We start from the raw sequence: 17,856 nt of genomic DNA, 5'->3' as shown, positions 1-17,856 counted from the left end.
ACAATGTGCCATGGATGTCTCAGTCACCAGGTCTCAACCCAATTCAACACTTATGGGAGATTCTGGAGAGGCGCCTGAAACAACGTTTTCCACCACCATCAACAAAACACAAAATGATGGAATTTCTCGTGGAAGAATGATGTCACATCCCTCCAATAGAGTTCCAGACACTTGTAGAATGTATGCCAAGGCACATTGTAAGAGCTATAAAGAGACAGGGAGTGGGAGAGAGAACAGGTAGAACCTGATATGGAAATGAGCAGAACAAACTAAAGGAACTTTCCACCACCGAATGATCATTCCAGACTCTACTTCTATTGAGAGACATATAAAAGGTAAGACGATGATTATTATGTGTATTAATATAGTTGATGATATTGTTATGTGTATTCATATAGTTGATGATATTGTTATGTGTATTCATATAGTTGATGATATTGTTATGTGTATTAATATAGTTGATGATATTGTTATGTGTATTCATATAGTTGATGATATGTTATGTGGACAGTGTTATAATAGGCCTACTCTCCTTAAAATGTTTTGGATATAAATTTGATGCGTCGGGTGAATTCGTTCTGTTTCCATCTGTGTGCCCCAGGGTGATCGCTCCTACACTATCTAGAATCTAAAAGGTTTTTTTGGCTGTCCCCATAGGAGAACCCTTTGTAGAACCCTTTTTGGTACTAGGTAGAACCCTTTTGGGTTCCATGAAAACTCCTTTCCACAGAGGGTTCTACATGGAAGCCAGAAGGGTTCTACCTGGAACCCAAAAGCGTTCTCCTGTGGGGACAGCCGGAGGACCCTTTTGGAACTATTTTTTCTAAGAGTGTACTGTATCATAGGTCTATAGACTTGTCATCTCAAAACAGGCTTAAAACACAACAAGCAACAACATTTACTCTTTCTAATCTACTGTTAACGCTTTTCACTCAGGAAGGTATGTTGTGTGAAAGAGAGACAAATAAATACTGTGGAAAGACTAACAACAACTTACACTTCCTCAAAACAGGTTGTGTGTGTTCATTAGTGCCCACCGTAGAAAAACGTTTAGCCACAGAAACTGTTTAGGTCACGTTGTACAGCGTTTGGAGTAAACTGTTTATGTAACATTTTAAAACTGTTGGCTGCGGAGTAAACTAATGAATACGACCCAGGTTGTAGCCTACAACTCGGCTGTTGATGTCTGCCTGATGCTGAAACCTGAACTTAGCCTGAGGGGTGGACTATGATGCCAGCTAGATATACTGTTTTTTCAAAGCTTATCTACGTTTCAGTTAGCTTCACATTCCAGATCAGACTTCACCCATTAGAATATACAGAGCGCTAGTCATCAGGAAGGTGCTCCTTGAGCAGAACTGAAAATATCTCAATGACTTGACATGTTCTGGTTGTGAATTCAGGCTACAAGGTGAGAATCCTGCAAGGAATGATTGTAAAGTGTGTAGAGAAATTAAATGTATGGTGTAATTTTAGTACAGTGAATGTATGTAAAACACTCAGACCTAACAGTCTACTTCTACTGAGACAGGTTTGTGTCAGTCTAATCATACAAAATGGCGCTAACTTTATCAAATTCAATATATTCATATATTATAGTTCTACATTTAACATTTCATATGATAAATGTAATTGTATCATAGTTCTACTATGTTGTAGTGATCCTCGCTATATGAGCCACGTCACAATTCCAACCAAGTTACCCAATTGGCGCCAACGGCGCGATGCGTAGGTTGTTTGCCTTTTACAAATGCAACCTGGGTTCGCTTCCCTGCCCCGCTGTTCGCTACATTGGTGTCAGAAGTGGTATGGTGTCTGTTAGGCCATCATAATTGATGGTCCAGACGTGTGAGGGGTCTGAGTAGTCGAAGCACGGGACTTTTATAGGGGACAGTGTGAGTCAGTTTACAATTCCCATTTCTGCTATGCGTAGGGTGTTGCAAAAAACCTTTCTGTACAGATCACTGATCCCCCTCAGTATTCCAGGTGAAGCTGGTTGAGAGAATGCCAAGAGTGTGCAAAGCTGTCATCAAGGCAAAGTGTGGCTATTTAAAGAAACTCAAATATAACATATACTTTGATTTGTTTAACACTTTTTTGGTTACTACATGATTCCATATAATGAAACAATGGTTTTGGGAAACAGCTTGGAGATTTTACAATACTCCTACAAAGGTTCTAACGATTAACTTAGCCTTCAGGTGCTTTTGGGAAACCTGGCCCAGGTGGTCTCTTTAGGAAATGTTGTGAAAATATTTGGCCTAGGCTACATGCCCTGTTATTTGGACTGAAAACCGATTTGTAGGTGATCAATCCTGCTACTGATAGCCTATGTGAACTGATATGAACCGGTTTAGGCTGGTCATCTAGGATATGTAGGCTATAGCTGAGGTATAGACCTCCATCTGTATCAGGACTAGGCTCCTGCTACTGTTACTGTTATAACGTTATGGGAACTGATCTGAACAGGTTTAGGCTGGTCATCTAGGCTATAGCTGAGGTCAGTGGTGATTTTAGCATGTCAATCTTGGTGGGGCAAAACATAAATAAAGGGGGATGCATGCCAGCAAAGCCACTCCACAACACAACACTAAACAATACATTCATTGCACTATAACGGTGACAAACGGTGGCCACAAACTGTTAGGGCCTACATAAAGCAGAGTCCCAACAGCAGAGTCCCAACAGCAGAGTCCCAACAGCAGAGTCCCAACAGCAGAGTCCCAACAGCAGAGCCCCGACAGCAGAGTCCCAACAGCAGAGTCCCAACAGCAGAGTCCCGACAGCAGAGTCCCGACAGTAGAGTCCCAACAGCAGAGTCCCAACAGCAGAGTCCCAACAGCAGAGTCCCAACAGCAGAGTCCCAACAGCAGAGTCCCAACAGCAGAGTCCCAACAGCAGAGTCCCGACAGCAGAGTCCCAACAGCAGAGTCCCAACAGCAGAGTCCCGACAGCAGAGTCCCGACAGCAGAGTCCCAACAGCAGAGTCCCAACAGCAGAGTCCCAACAGCAGAGTCCCAACAGCAGAGTCCCGACAGCAGAGTCCCGACAGTAGAGTCCCAACAGCAGAGTCCCAACAGCAGAGTCCCAACAGCAGAGTCCCAACAGCAGAGTCCCAACAGCAGAGTCCCAACAGCAGAGTCCCGACAGCAGAGTCCCAACAGCAGAGTCCCAACAGCAGAGTCCCGACAGCAGAGTCCCGACAGCAGAGTCCCAACAGCAGAGTCCCAACAGCTGTCCTATCATTTCTCTTCATTATTTATCTTCATATGACAAGGATTAAAAAGGATTTGCCTGTAGATTGTCGACTTGATTCATGATGATGACTGCTGGCTAAGATTTTGAAAGTATGATGTTGACATGATCAGTCCAATCAAAGCTACTGTAGATATAATGTGATTTGAGGTCATTTTATCTGTTGGCCAATGACCTTCTTGGATGGGCACTTCTAATGTAACTCTATGGCAGCACCCAAGGGGCTTGCATTTTCTAGCTCTACCCTTAGACTTGGCGGTGACGTAGTGTCCCCATGAATGACAGAACACTGAGCCAATCACGGCACAGCGCTCCGTATTTTCTTCTGTCTTACCCCACCACCACAGAAAGCACTGAGCTAGGCTGAAACACCGGCATTTTGGAGCTGCCTTACTCAAGAAAACAAAAAGGAGACCATGTTTGTATGCGGCTTTATTAACTCAATGATATATATATTTATTTATTTTTACATTTTTTGCAAACTGATATGTGACATGTATTAATGCCAAAATAACATGCAAAACAGGAAAGGCCACCTGCCCTGAATAACGGGTTGCTGGTTGAGAGAATGCCAAGAGTGTGCAAAGCTGTCATCAAGGCAAAGGGTGGCTATTTGCAGAATCTCAAATATTAAATATATTTTGATTTGTTTAACACTTGTTTGGTTACTACATGATTCTATATGTGTTATTTCATAGTTTTGATGTCTTCACTATTATTCTACAATGTAGAAAATAGTAAAAATAAAGACAAACCCTTGAATGAGTGTGTGTTCTAAAACTTTTGACCGGTAGTGTATATATTTTTTATGTTGTTAGCGAACTGATATGTGACATGTATTAATGCCACAATAACATGCAAAACAGGAAAGGCCACCTGCCCTGAATGACGGGTCGCCACTGGCTGAGGTATAGACCTTGATCTGCTTTACACAAAAAAATAAACTGTTATACATTATAACCTAGCCGACTTTAAATTATAAAGAATCTCTTAATTGTTGCAAAAAACCTTTCTGTATAGATCACTGATCCCCCCCAGATCAATCAAGCCTGTTTTAGCCCTTCTGTCTACATTCTCAGATACGTTTAGAAAAGAACAGATTCAAAAATAATAAATGGCCGACTTTTAATGAATACAAATAAGGGTGTGACATGGCCATGGTGAAGAGATGTCACAACTACATATTCATGTGATTGCATTAAATCACCTGACTGTTTCGATATGTCTGTTAGTAAATGTTGTGTAAGAGATAATTAATAAATTATAACAATTCACATTCAAGAATTACTGTGTTAACTACAACCAACATGTTGGATCTCTGTTTAGGGGTCAGTGGTCTAAAATGAGTCTCTCTGGGGAGAGAGAGGAGGGGGGCCCTGCCTCTAAAATGAGTCTCTCTGGGGAGAGAGAGGAGGGGGGTCCTGCCTCTAAAATGAGTCTCTCTGGGGAGAGAGAGGAGGGGGGTCCTGCCTCTAAAATGAGTCTCTCTGGGGAGAGAGAGGAGGGGGGTCCTGCCTCTAAAATGAGTCTCTCTGGGGAACATGACACCAAAGCTAAGAGGTGAGATGACAATTTTGTTTAAGAATTATTAAGAGTTTATTTCCTAAATGCTATTTCCACAATTTTTCACATGTGTTTTTTAGTCAGAAATGGTTGCTTATGGGTACCTTCAATATTACTGTTCTCAGATGTTTAATTAATAGATTTTAAATGTATATCATTATTATTATTATTATTATTGCAAAACGCTATATATCCATTGTTTAGCTGAAATTGAATGTTCATATCCTGTATATTTGACTGTATTATCTGGTTGTCTCACCTAGCTATCTTAAGATGAATGCACTTACTGTAAATCGCTCTGGGTAAGAGCATCTGCTAAAGCATCAGCTAAACTGCCCTGAATGACAGGTCGCCACTGCTCCAAAGCAATTACATGTGGTACAGAAACCACTGACTCGCTGCATGTTTCTATTATCAAGACACCTGCTGGTACCTCTTAACTGGTTAGGACAGCTCATGAGGTGTCCTAAATATCTGCCAACTAGGTGGGACGCTTATGAATAAAGAGGCTTCATGCATAGCTTTAATTTATACCCATAAGAGTAGGACTAAAATGGCTTTATTCTCAGCACTTATACGACACATTTTCTACTCTGAGACGCTTTTTGGATATGGGCCCAGATCTCAAAATATTGTAACGACCCAGTATTAAATGAGTCTGTCTGGGGAGAGAGAGGACCAATTTTTCTACTCTGAGACGCTTTTTGGATACGTGCCCAGATCTCAAAATCTTGTTTTAAAAAACGATTTTCTTTTGTTTGACATAATAAATAAAATAATATTACTAATGTACCCGACTTTAAAGACTGGGTGTAGTTTATTATGTGGCACTGCTCATGTCCGCGTTCTGGAACTGTCCGCGTCCACGTACGGTTTGGCGCCAAGCATATTGTCCAGTTACGCGCAGAGTGGTCTGAGGTGATGTTGGGGAACAACGATGGAGTTCGTTACAGTGTTGAGACGCCGAAGTTTATTGTTCAATTTGCTTTTTTTGCGTAATGGTCAGTGACAGTATGAGTGTAGCCAGATCCTTTTCACTCGTAGCCAGATCCTTTTCACTCGCTATCCTTGTTTCATCTTGTGGTTCACCGGATTCGTCATCATCCTCGAGGGACAGACGAACGACCTGCTAGCTAGCCAAGCTAGTCGGTACAGCTAGCTAAGCTAGCTACTCTTTACCAGCAGCATCCTAGTTATCCTAGCTACCACTACATCATCACCGGCTGCCTGCATTTCTTGTGGACCGATGGAGCTCCCTGGTTGTTTCTTCCACCTGTTAAGTACCGTGGAGGGCTTCTCCCTCTCTCGTTGACGGATGCTGGCTACCTACCATCCCTCTGTCCGGTTCTCCTCTCTTCACTAGATGGACGGTAACTTTAGTGTTTAACTCCTCTGTGTCCAAGGACTGAACTTTTTAATATTTTAGCATCAAGTGACATTTTTTACAACGTTTATTTCGGATAAAATTAGTTCATTGCATCCGCCATGGAGCCCAGTTTCATAATATTACCTTCTGTCCCTGGTTATGAAGTAATCTCGAAACAACAGGCCTTATTTTAGGGTATTTTTCACCCTACCAGCTCCTATTAGTTCTATTGAGCTCCGTGACACCGACTCGCCTTCAGAACGTTCTATTCCCAGCCCATTGTTCTGCGTCACAATGCCAGCTTCACTATTGTTATCAATGAGACCTGCCTGCATTAACCCTGTAGGTTTACCTCAGGTAACTTATTATTAACAAGGTTACGGCTACTTGGTGAGCGTTAACCCTGTAGGTTTACCTCAGGTAACTTATTATTACCAAGGTTACGGCTACTTGGTGAGCGTTAACCCTGTAGGTTTACCTCAGGTAACTTATTATTAACAAGGTTACGGCTACTTGGTGAGCGTTAACCCTGTAGGTTTACCTCAGGTAACTTATTATTAACAAGGTTACGGCTACTTGGTGAGCGTTAACCCTGTAGGTTTACCTCAGGTAACTTATTATTAACAAGGTTACAGCTACTTGGTGAGCGTTAACCCTGTAGGTTTACCTCAGGTAACTTATTATTAACAAGGTTACAGCTACTTGGTGAGCGCGCTCACTGTTTCATTTTAGTCATTTAGCAGACCCTCTTATCCAGAGCAATTTACAGGAGCAATTAGGGTTAAGTGCCTTGCTCAAGGGCACATCGACAGATTTTTCAATTAGTCGGCTCAGGGATTAGAACCAGCGACCTTTCGGTTACTGGCACTATGCTCTTAACCACTAAGCTACCTGCAGCTCAGTTCCCCTGAGCACACGTTGTGGTCACAAATAGTGCTAGCGATGGCTGGCGGATATCCATCAAACATTAAACATTTTCTGGTCATGTTTAACCATATTTGCTTTCAGAAAAAGGTGTACAACCTAAACAAAACATATGTCCTATCCTCTTTTTCAAGATGTGGTCAATTTAAACAGCCAGAATACATTTTTAAATTAAGAAATAACAATTTTTCTTTGACGATTTGTTGTTTCTAAATGGCTGCTGGCCATTAACAATTTTGTTAATCAAAACCTGTCTTAGCGTTTGCTGTTTTTTTGTTTATTATTAGTTATTTTATGATATGTATTGTTGCAAGGCAGAATGCTTGATAAACAAGCCACATTAGTTTTTATTCTCAGCAGCCTCACCAATGTCTGTACGTGAATTAATAACTTTGATTTGCTAAATATTTCCAATATACAGTGGGGAAAAAAGTATTTAGTCAGCCACCAATTGTTCAAGTTCTCCCACTTAAAAAGATGAGAGAGGCCTGTAATTTTCATCATAGGTACACGTCAACTATGACAGACAAAATGAGGAAAAAAAATCCAAAAAATCACATTGTAGGATCTTTTAATGAATTTATTTGCAAATTATGGTGGAAAATAAGTATTTGGTCAATGACAAAAGTTTCTCAATACTTTGTTATATACCCTTTGTTGGCAATGACACAGGTCAAACATTTTCTGTAAGTCTTCACAAGGTTTTCAAACACTGTTGCTGGTATTTTGGCCCATTCCTCCATGCAGATCTCCTCTAGAGCAGTGATGTTTTGGGGCTGTCGCTGGGCAACATGGACTTTCAACTCCCTCCAAAGATTTTCTATGGGGTTGAGATCTGGAGACTGGCTAGGCCACTCCAGGACCTTGAAATGCTTCTTACGAAGCCACTCCTTCGTTGCCCGGGCAGTGTGTTTGGGATCATTGTCATGCTGAAAGACCCAGCCACGTTTCATCTTCAATGCCCTTGCTGATGGAAGGAGGTTTTCACTCAAAATCTCACGATACATGGCCCCATTCATTCTTTCCTTTACACGGATCAGTCGTCCTGGTCCCTTTGCAGAAAAACAGCCCCAAAGCATGATGTTTCCACCCCCATGCTTCACAGTAGGTATGGTGTTCTTTGGATGCAACTCAGCATTCTTTGTCCTCCAAACACGACGAGTTGAGTTTTTACCAAAAAGTTCTATTTTGGTTTCATCTGACCATATGAAATTCTCCCAATCCTCTTCTGGATCATCCAAATGCACTCTAGCAAACTTCAGACCGGCCTGGACATGTACTGGCTTAAGCAGGGGGACATGTCTGGCACTGCAGGATTTGAGTGCCTGGCGGCATAGTGTGTTACTGATGGTAGGCTTTGTTACTTTGGTCCCAGCTCTCTGCAGGTCATTCACTAGGTCCCCCTGTGTGGTTCTGGGATTTTTGCTCACCGTTCTTGTGATCATTTTGACCCCACAGGGTGAGATCTTGCGTGGAGCCCCAGATCAAGGGAGATTATCAGTGGTCTTGTATGTCTTCCATTTCCTAATAATTGCTCCCACAGTTGATTTCTTCCAACCAAGCTGCTTACCTATTGCAGATTCAGTCTTCCCAGCCTGGTGCAGGTCTACAATTTTGTTTCTGGTGTCCTTTGACAGCTCTTTGGTCTTGGCCATAGTGGAGTTTGGAGTGTGACTGTTTGAGGTTGTGGACAGGTGTCTTTTATACTGATAACAAGTTCAAACAGGTGCCATTAATACAGCTAACAAGTGGAGGACAGAGGAGCCTCTTAAAGAAGAAGTTAAAGGTCTGTGAGAGCCAGAAATCTTGCTTGTTTGTAGGTGACCAAATACTTATTTTCCACCATAATTTGCAAATAAATTCATAAAAAATCCTACAATGTGATTTTCTGGATTTTTTTCTTCTCAATTTCTCTGTCATATTTGACGTGTACCTATGATGAAAATTACAGGCCTCTCTCATCTTTTTAAGTGGGAGAACTTGCACAATTGGTGGCTGACTAAATACTTTTTTTCCCCACTGTATGGCAACATAAGACAACGAAGCATCAGTTATAGGCTACAAGCAGCAATATGACTGACATAAAATAGCATGCAACCAAATACTAAATGTCCCATGATTTTCTAAAACGGTCACTCATTACTTTAGCTAGCTATATATCTCGTATTTGTCCTGTGTTGCTTTTGGAAGAGCAATTAAATAGTGACTATAGCAGGTGTTGAACCCCGGGTAAATAATCACTAGTCAGATGCGCTAACCTCAACCCTAGTATACATGCATTATAAAATATTGGGAGTAAACAACCTCGGAATAGATCAGACAAGAGTGCGTCTTCCAGCCAGCCAATAAATTACATCGTGCAACCCTCGCGGTTAGCAAATGTACCTCAACATGCCCCTCGCTTGTGCTAGAAGGCAAAGTGCTTGCTGCTGGTTGATGAATCTGACAATGAATGTACTAGGAAAATAAGTTTTTCTCGACCAGAGGTGACTGAATTAATGTTCAGGCTTATTGATAATCGTTATAGTAATGAAGTATAATTTCAAAACATGAGCATAAAAACAGCTAATAATAAACATGAATCATCATTATATTATTTCACAGTAATCTGTTAAATGCTTTTTCAGTCGTTCCTCTTGCGTTAGCAGTGTGGAAAGGGACAGTAAAAAGCGTGTGCAGGAGTTTTCCTGTGAGGGGGAGTGGTGGTGTATCCAGGGAGAAAACTCAACGAATCTTCTGAAATGTCATTCATGGTCTTATGCTGCCATCTATTGGAATTATTTAGTAACTGCAGTAGTACTGAATAAAGTATATCCTTACTAAAGTAGTAATTACTCAGAATTTCAAAATATGACATTTTCTAGTTCATTCTACCACTTACAACCATAACATAACCATTTATAGCATAACAAACAATGAAACTGACATAAACCAAAAACACCATACATTTAGTTAACTATATATATTTAAAAAACTGATGTTTTGTCCCCAGAAACCAACAGGAGAGATCAGAGTCAGAGATTCTCAGTGATCAGTCTTCCCAGAGTCATCAAACAGACCTGGCCTCCATATTCAGTGTATGTGGTCCTGTTATGTACATTTGTTTTTGTTTACCTCAAGTAAAGTTGATCTGTCAATCATTCATTAATGTGTTAATGAGAAAGCATTTAGCCTCTTGCTTAACTGATTTGCTTGATTTATTTCAGTTGCTTGAAGAGAATATTATGACATTTGTGAAGAACGAGCTGAAGATGTTCAAGAGGATTCTTAGTCCAGAACTCCCAGAAGGCTTTGAGAGTCAGAAGCAGGACAAGGAAGTGGTGGATGCTGAAGATGAGAAGCAGGAGAGCAGTGCCAGAGAGGGGGCTCTGAAGATCACACTGCACGTCCTGAGGAAAATAAACCAGAAGGAGCTTGCTGACACACTGGAGAAAAGTAAAAGCTGTCTGCCTCATGTTGAATGCTGTTTTATAACAAACATTTAAAAGCTGTAGCTAAAGTACAGCTAAAGTAGCTGTGTAACTCAGTGATATTGTAGCAGCCTTAACACAACACCTAGTGACCTCTTCAAACTTTATAACACAGTCCCACAATACTGTAGGCATTAAAACATACGTAATATTAATATCCTCTGTGTTATTTCTTCATTCAGATGAGCTTGCTGTGATTTGCCAACGTGAACTCAAATCTAATCTAAAGAAGAAGTTTCAATGTGTATTTGAGGGGATCGCTAAACAAGGAAACCCAACACTTCTCAATAAGATCTACACAGAGCTCTACATCACAGAGGGTGGCCTTGCTGCTATTCCAGTTTAAACTGTTCTGCCTGCGGTTATGGAACCCCTACCTGTCCCAGACCTGCTGTTTTAAACTCTAATGATCGGCTATGAAAAGCCAACTGAGATTTATTCCTGATTATTATTTGACCATGCTTGTCACTTATGAACATTTTTGAACATCTTGGCATGGTTCTGTTATAATCTCCACCCGGCACAGCCAGAAGAGGACTGGCCACCCCTCATAGCCTGGTTCCTCTCTAGGTTTCTTCCTAGGTTTTGCCTTTCTAGGGAGTTTTTCCTAGCCACCGTGCTTCTACACCTGCATTACTAGCTGTTTGGGGTTTTAGGCTGGGTTTCTGTACAGCACTTCGAGATATTAGCTGATGTAAGAAGGGCTATATAAAATAAAATTGATTGATTGATTGGAACAGGAGAGGTCAATAATGAACATGAGCTGAGACAGATTGAGACAACAACCAGGAAACAAGCAAGACCAGAGACTGCAATCAAATGTAACGACATCTTCAGACCCTTAACTGGACAAGACAAACTTATCAGAACTGTGCTGACAAAGGGAGTCGCTGGCATTGGAAAAACAGTCTCTGTGCAGAAGTTCATTCTAGACTGGGCTGAAGGAATAGCAAATCAGGATGTCCAATTTGTATTTTCATTCCCTTTTCGGGAGCTGAATTTGATGAATGGGGAAAAACACACTTTCATTGAACTTCTCAATCACTTCTCAGTGGAAACCAAAGAATCAAGAATCTCCAACTACGACAAGTACAAAGTTCTGTTCATCTTTGATGGCCTGGATGAGTGCCGACTACCCCTAGACTTCCAGAAGAACAAGATATGCTGTGACGTCACAAAGTCAACCTCAGTGGATGTTCTGCTGACAAATCTCATCAAGGGACATCTGCTTCCCTCTGCTCTCCTCTGGGTAACTACCCGACCTGCAGCAGCCAATCAGATCCCTTCAGGGTGTGTTGACCAGGTGACAGAGGTACGAGGGTTCAATGACCCACAGAAGGAGGAGTACTTCAGGAAGAGATTCAGTGATGAGGACCTGGCCAGCAGAATCATCTCACACATAAAGACATCAAGGAGCCTCCACATCATGTGCCATATTCCAGTCTTCTGTTGGATTTCTGCAACAGTCCTTGAACACATGCTGAAACACAAGAGAGAAGAGATGCCCAAGACCCTGACTGAGATGTACACACACCTTGTGGAGTTTCATACCAAACAGAAAAATGAAAAGTATCTTGGGAAAGAAGAGACAGGTCCACACTGGAATAAAGAGAGCATTCTGTCACTGGGAAAACTGGCTTTTCAACAGCTTGTTGAGGGCAATCTGATTTTCTATGAAGAAGACCTGAAAAAGGCTGGCATTGATGTCAATGAAGCCTCAGTGTATTCAGGATTGTGCACACAGCTCTTTAAAGAGGAATGTGGGCTGTACCAGGACAAGGTGTACTGCTTCGTGCATCTGAGCATTCAGGAGTTTCTGGCTGCTGTATATGTGTTCCTCTCAAATCTAATGGCCAAACCTCAATCAACGTCCAGCAACTTTTCTGTGAGGTTCAGACACAAGCGTAAAGTTACTGTCTACAAGAGTGCTGTGGATAAAGCCTTACAAAGTGAGACAGGAAACCTGGACCTTTTCCTCCGCTTCCTTCTGGGCCTCTCACTGGAGTCCAATCAGAAGCACTTACGAGGTCTACTGACAAAGACAAGAATCAGCTCACAGAGCCATGAAGAAACAGTCAAGTACATCAAGGAGAAGATCAGGGAGAATCCCTCTCCAGAGAGGTGCATCAATCTGTTCCACTGTCTGAATGAACTGAATGACCATTCTCTAGTGGAGGAGATCCAAAGCTACCTGAGATCAGGAAGTCTCTCAGAAGAAGAACTGTCACCTGCACAGTGGTCAGCTCTGGTCTTTGTGTTGCTGACTTCAGAAAAGGAGCTGGATGTGTTTGACCTGAAGAAATACTCCAGATCAGAGGAAGGTCTTCTGAGGCTGCTGCCAGTGGTCAAAGCCTCCAGAGCTGCTCTGTGAGTACATAAAATGACATTTAAGTACTAATCATCAGGAAGAAATATTCAGTTTAGAGAAATATATGTATTATAATATGTATATAATATTCTATTGAAAAACATATTGAATCAATGCATTGATGTTCACATTAGTATAATAATATGACCATACAATTCTAGGAGACGGAAGATGAATCTATATGTTGTTTAAGAGAATAAACCAAATGCATCTGCCATTGTCCTTCTACACTACTGGTGTTAAATTAACAGTGTGTTTGTAAAATCATGATGATCTCTTTGCAGGCTGTCAGGCTGTGGAGTCACAGAGGAAGGCTGTGCTTCTCTGGTCTCAGCTCTGAAGTCAAACCCCTCACACCTGAGAGAGCTGGATCTGAGTAACAATGACCTGAAGGATTCAGGAGTGAAGCTGCTCTCTGCTGGACTGGGGAATCCCCACTGTAAACTGGAGACTCTGAGGTCAGTATTCCTGTAGTTGGTCAACAAGTGATAACTGTTCACCAGATCCACATGTGTTTACCAGGCACACATAGTCCACACCATATGTGTTTGGACAGTGAAGCTTACAGTTTTACATTTGGTGCTATGCTCCAGCATTTTGGATTTCAGATATAATGTTTCATATTAGGCAACAGTACAGAATGTCACCTTTTATTTCAGGTTTTTCATACATATCTGTTTTACTGTTTAGATACGAAAGCACTTTATGTATCTAGTTCTCCCATTTGAAGAAGTCGTAATTATTTGGACAAATTCATTTAGTCAAAAGTTTAGTATTTGGTCCCATATTCCTTACCTGCAGTGATTACATCAAGCTTGTGATTCTACAAACTTGTTGAATACATTTGCAGTTTGTCTTGGTTGTGTTTTTGATGATGTTTTTCCCAATAGAAACTGAATTGTGAATAATGTCCTGTCATTTTGGAGTCACTTCACTTGTATTGTCAGTAAGAATCGAAGATGTTTCTGAACACTTCTACATTCATGTGGATGCTACCATGATTATGAATAATCATGAATGAATGGTGAATAATGATGAATGAGAAAGTTACAGAGGAACAAGGATCATACCCCCTCTGTTATTGGTAATGGTGAGAGGTTAGCATGTTTTGTTGTAGCCTCTAACTTTCTCACTCATTATTATTCATGATTCATTCATGATTTTTCTTAATCATGTCATCATCAGGATTAATTTAGTAATGTTTAGAAACATGTTATCTACTCACTTAGACAGAAAATTACTCCAGTCATCATCCACCATTCAGTTACTATTGGACAAAACATAACCCAAAACACAACCAAAACAAACTGCAAATGCAACCAACGAGTTTGGGACCAAATACTAAACTTTTGACTACTTTAATACACTATAAGTGAATTGGTCAGAATACTTATGACTTCTTCAAATAGGGGACTAGATACATAAAGTCCTTTCATTTCTAAACGGTGAAACAGATACAGTGGGGGAAAAAAGTATTTAGTCAGCCATCAATTGTGCAAGTTCTCCCACTTAAAAAGATGAGAGAGGCCTGTAATTTTCATCATAGGTACACGTCAACTATGACAGACAAATTGAGAAAAAAAATTCCAGAAAATCACATTGTAGGATTTTTAATGAATTTATTTGCAAATTATGGTGGAAAATAAGTATTTGGTCACCTACAAACAAGCAAGATTTCTGGCTCTCACAGACCTGTAACTTCTTCTTTAAGAGGCTCCTCTGTCCTCCACTCGTTACCTGTATTAATGGCACCTGTTTGAACTTGTTATCAGTATAAAAGACACCTGTCCACAACCTCAAACAGTCACACTCCAAACTCCACTATGGCCAAGACCAAAGAGCTGTCAAAGGACACCAGAAACAAAATTGTAGACCTGCACCAGGCTGGGAAGACTGAATCTGCAATAGGTAAGCAGCTTGGTTTGAAGAAATCAACTGTGGGAGCAATTATTAGGAAATGGAAGACATACAAGACCACTGATAATCTCCCTCGATCTGGGGCTCCACGCAAGATCTCACCCCGTGGGGTCAAAATGATGACAAGAACGGTGAGCAAAAATCCCAGAACCACACGGGGGGACCTAGTGAATGACCTGCAGAGAGCTGGGACCAAAGTAACAAAGCCTACCATCAGTAACACACTACGCCGCCAGGGACTCAAATCCTCCAGTGCTAGACGTGTCCCCCTGCTTAAGCCAGTACATGACCAGGCCCGTCTGAAGTTTGCTACAGTGCATCCAGAAGAGGATTGGAAGAATGTCATATGGTCAGATGAAACCAAAATATAACTTTTTGGTAAAAACTCAACTCGTTGTGTTTGGAGGACAAATAATGCTGAGTTGCATCCAAAGAACACCATACCTACTGTGAAGCATGGGGGTGAAAACATCATGCTTTGGGGCTGTTTTTCTGCAAAGGGACCAGGACGACTGATCCGTGTAAAGGAAAGAATGAATGGGGCCATGTATCGTGAGATTTTGAGTGAAAACCTCCTTCCATCAGCAAGGGCATTGAAGATGAAACGTGGCTGGGTCTTTCAGCATGACAATGATCCCAAACACACCGCCCGGGCAACGAAGGAGTGGCTTCGTAAGAAGCATTTCAAGGTCCTGGAGTGGCCTAGCCAGTCTCCAGATCTCAACCCCATAGAAAATCTTTGGAGGGAGTTGAAAGTCTGTGTTGCCCAGCGACAGCCCCAAAACATCACTGCTCTAAAGGAGATCTGCATGGAGGAATGGGCCAAAATACCAGCAACCGTGTGTGAAAACCTTGTGAAGACTTACAGAAAATGTTTGACCTGTGTCATTGCCAACAAAGGGTATATAACAAAGTATTGAGAAACTTTTGTTATTGACCAAATACTTATTTTCCACCATAATTTGCAAATAAATTCATTAAAAATCCTACAACGTGATTTTCTGGATTTTTTTTTCTCATTTTACATTTACATTTTAGTCATTTAGCAGACGCTCTTATCCAGAGCGACTTACATATTATTATTATTTTTTTTTATACTGGCCCCCTGTGGGAATCGAACCCACAACACTGGCGTTGCAAACGCCATGCTCTATCAACTGAGCTACATCCCTGCCGGCCATTCCCTCCCCTACCCTGGACGACGCTGGGCCAATTGTGCGCCGCCCATGAGTCTCCCGGTCGCGGCCGGCTGCGACAGAGCCTGGATTCGAACCAGGATCTAGTGGCACAGTTTTGCACTGCGATGCAGTGCCTTAGACCACTGCGCCACTCAGGAGCTCATTTTGTCTGTCATAGTTGACGTGTACCTATGATGAAAATTACAGGCCTCTCTCATCTTTTTAAGTGGGAGAACTTGCACAATTGGTGGCTGACTAAATACTTTTTTCCCCCACTGTATGTATGAAAATACCCTAAATTAAAAGGTGACATTATATACTGTCACCTCATATGAAACATTTGATCTCAAATCCAAAATGTTGGAGTACAGAGTCACATTTAAAATGTCAGTTTCACTGTCAAAATAGATATGGTGTGGACTGTATACTCAATACAATCTAAATCTGATACCTCACTGTCTGTCTTTTGACTGATACTGCTTTTTAAACTGCTCTGGTCAGTCTACTCAAATATTCGTACTATACATTTTTCTCTCTACACACAATATTATGATTTTTTCTAATAATTATATATATATATGGCAGGTTTCAGGACACTGGTATAAATGAAAATGTTGAAAAAATATACTGCCACTACTTTCACCACCAAAGAATAGCAGTGTCGTTTTAATATGATTTGACTCTTTGCAGGCTGTCAGGCTGTCTAGTCACAGAGGAAGGCTGTGCTTCTCTGGTCTCAGCTCTGAAGTCAAACCCCTCACACCTGAGAGAGCTGGATCTGAGTAACAATGACCTGAAGGATTCAGGAGTGAAGCTGCTCTCTGCTGGACTGGGGAATCCCCACTGTAAACTGGAGACTCTGAGGTCAGTATTCCTGTAGTTGGTCAACAAGTGATAACTGTTCACCAGATCCACATGTGTTTACCAGGCACACATAGTCCACACCATATGTGTTTGGACATTGAAGCTTACAGTTTTACATTTGGTGCTATGCTCCATCATTTTGGATTTGAGATATAATGTTTCATATTAGGCGACAGTATATAATGTCACCTTTTATTTGAGGATATTTTCATACATATCTGTGTTACTGTTTAGAAATGAAAGCACTTTATGTGTCTAGTTCTCCCATTTGAAAAAGTTGTAATAATTTGGACATATTCACTTATATTGTATTAAAGTAGTCATAAGTTTAGTATTTGGTCCCATATTCCTTACCTGCAGTGATTACATCAAGCTTGTGATTCTACAAACTTGTTGAAAGCATTTGCAGTTTGTCTTGGTTGTGTTTTGGATGATGTTTTTCCTGATAGAAACTGAATGGTGAATAATGTCCTGTCATTTTGGAGTCACTTCACTTGTATTGTCAGTAAGAATAGAAGATGTTTCTGAACACTTCTACGTTCATGTGGATGCTACCATGATTATGAATAATCATATATGAATCGTGAATAATGATGAATGAGAAAGTTACAGAGGAACAAGGATCATACCCCCTCTGTTATTGGTAATGGTGAGAGGTTAGCATGTTTTGTTGTAGCCTCTGTAACTTTCTCACTCATTAATATTCATGATTCATTCATAATTTTTCTTAATCATGGCATCATCAGGATTAATTTAGTAGTGTTTAGAAACATGTTATCTACTCACTTAGACAGAAAATTACTCCAGTCATCATCGACCATTCAGTTACTATTGGACAAAACATAACCCAAAACACAACCAAAACAAACTGCAAATGCAACCAACGAGTTTGAGACCAAATACTCAACTTTTGACTACTTTAATACACTGTAAGTGAATTGGTCAGAATAC

General features: G+C 41.0%; 1 protein-coding gene across 1 annotated transcript in view; it reads left to right on the top strand.

The window, feature by feature from the left end:
• The first annotated feature begins 10,104 nt into the window (after window positions 1-10,104).
• LOC311099593 (NLR family CARD domain-containing protein 3-like) overlaps window positions 10,105-17,856 on the top strand; it is an 8,461-nt gene continuing 709 nt past the window's right edge. The window contains exons 1-6 of the mRNA XM_084140294.1: window positions 10,105-10,185; window positions 10,315-10,543; window positions 10,761-10,898; window positions 11,319-12,945; window positions 13,231-13,408; window positions 16,736-16,909. Coding sequence (XP_083996420.1) covers window positions 10,333-10,543; window positions 10,761-10,898; window positions 11,319-12,945; window positions 13,231-13,408; window positions 16,736-16,909 — 2,328 coding nt within the window. The 5' untranslated portion in view covers window positions 10,105-10,185; window positions 10,315-10,332. The remainder of the gene's footprint in view (window positions 10,186-10,314; window positions 10,544-10,760; window positions 10,899-11,318; window positions 12,946-13,230; window positions 13,409-16,735; window positions 16,910-17,856) is intronic.

The sequence above is a fragment of the Coregonus lavaretus genome (assembly GCF_964263955.1).
Source record: "Coregonus lavaretus genome assembly, chromosome: 2".
Taxonomy (NCBI): Eukaryota; Metazoa; Chordata; class Actinopteri; order Salmoniformes; family Salmonidae; genus Coregonus; species Coregonus lavaretus.
This window is presented reverse-complemented; position numbering and strand designations above follow the sequence as displayed.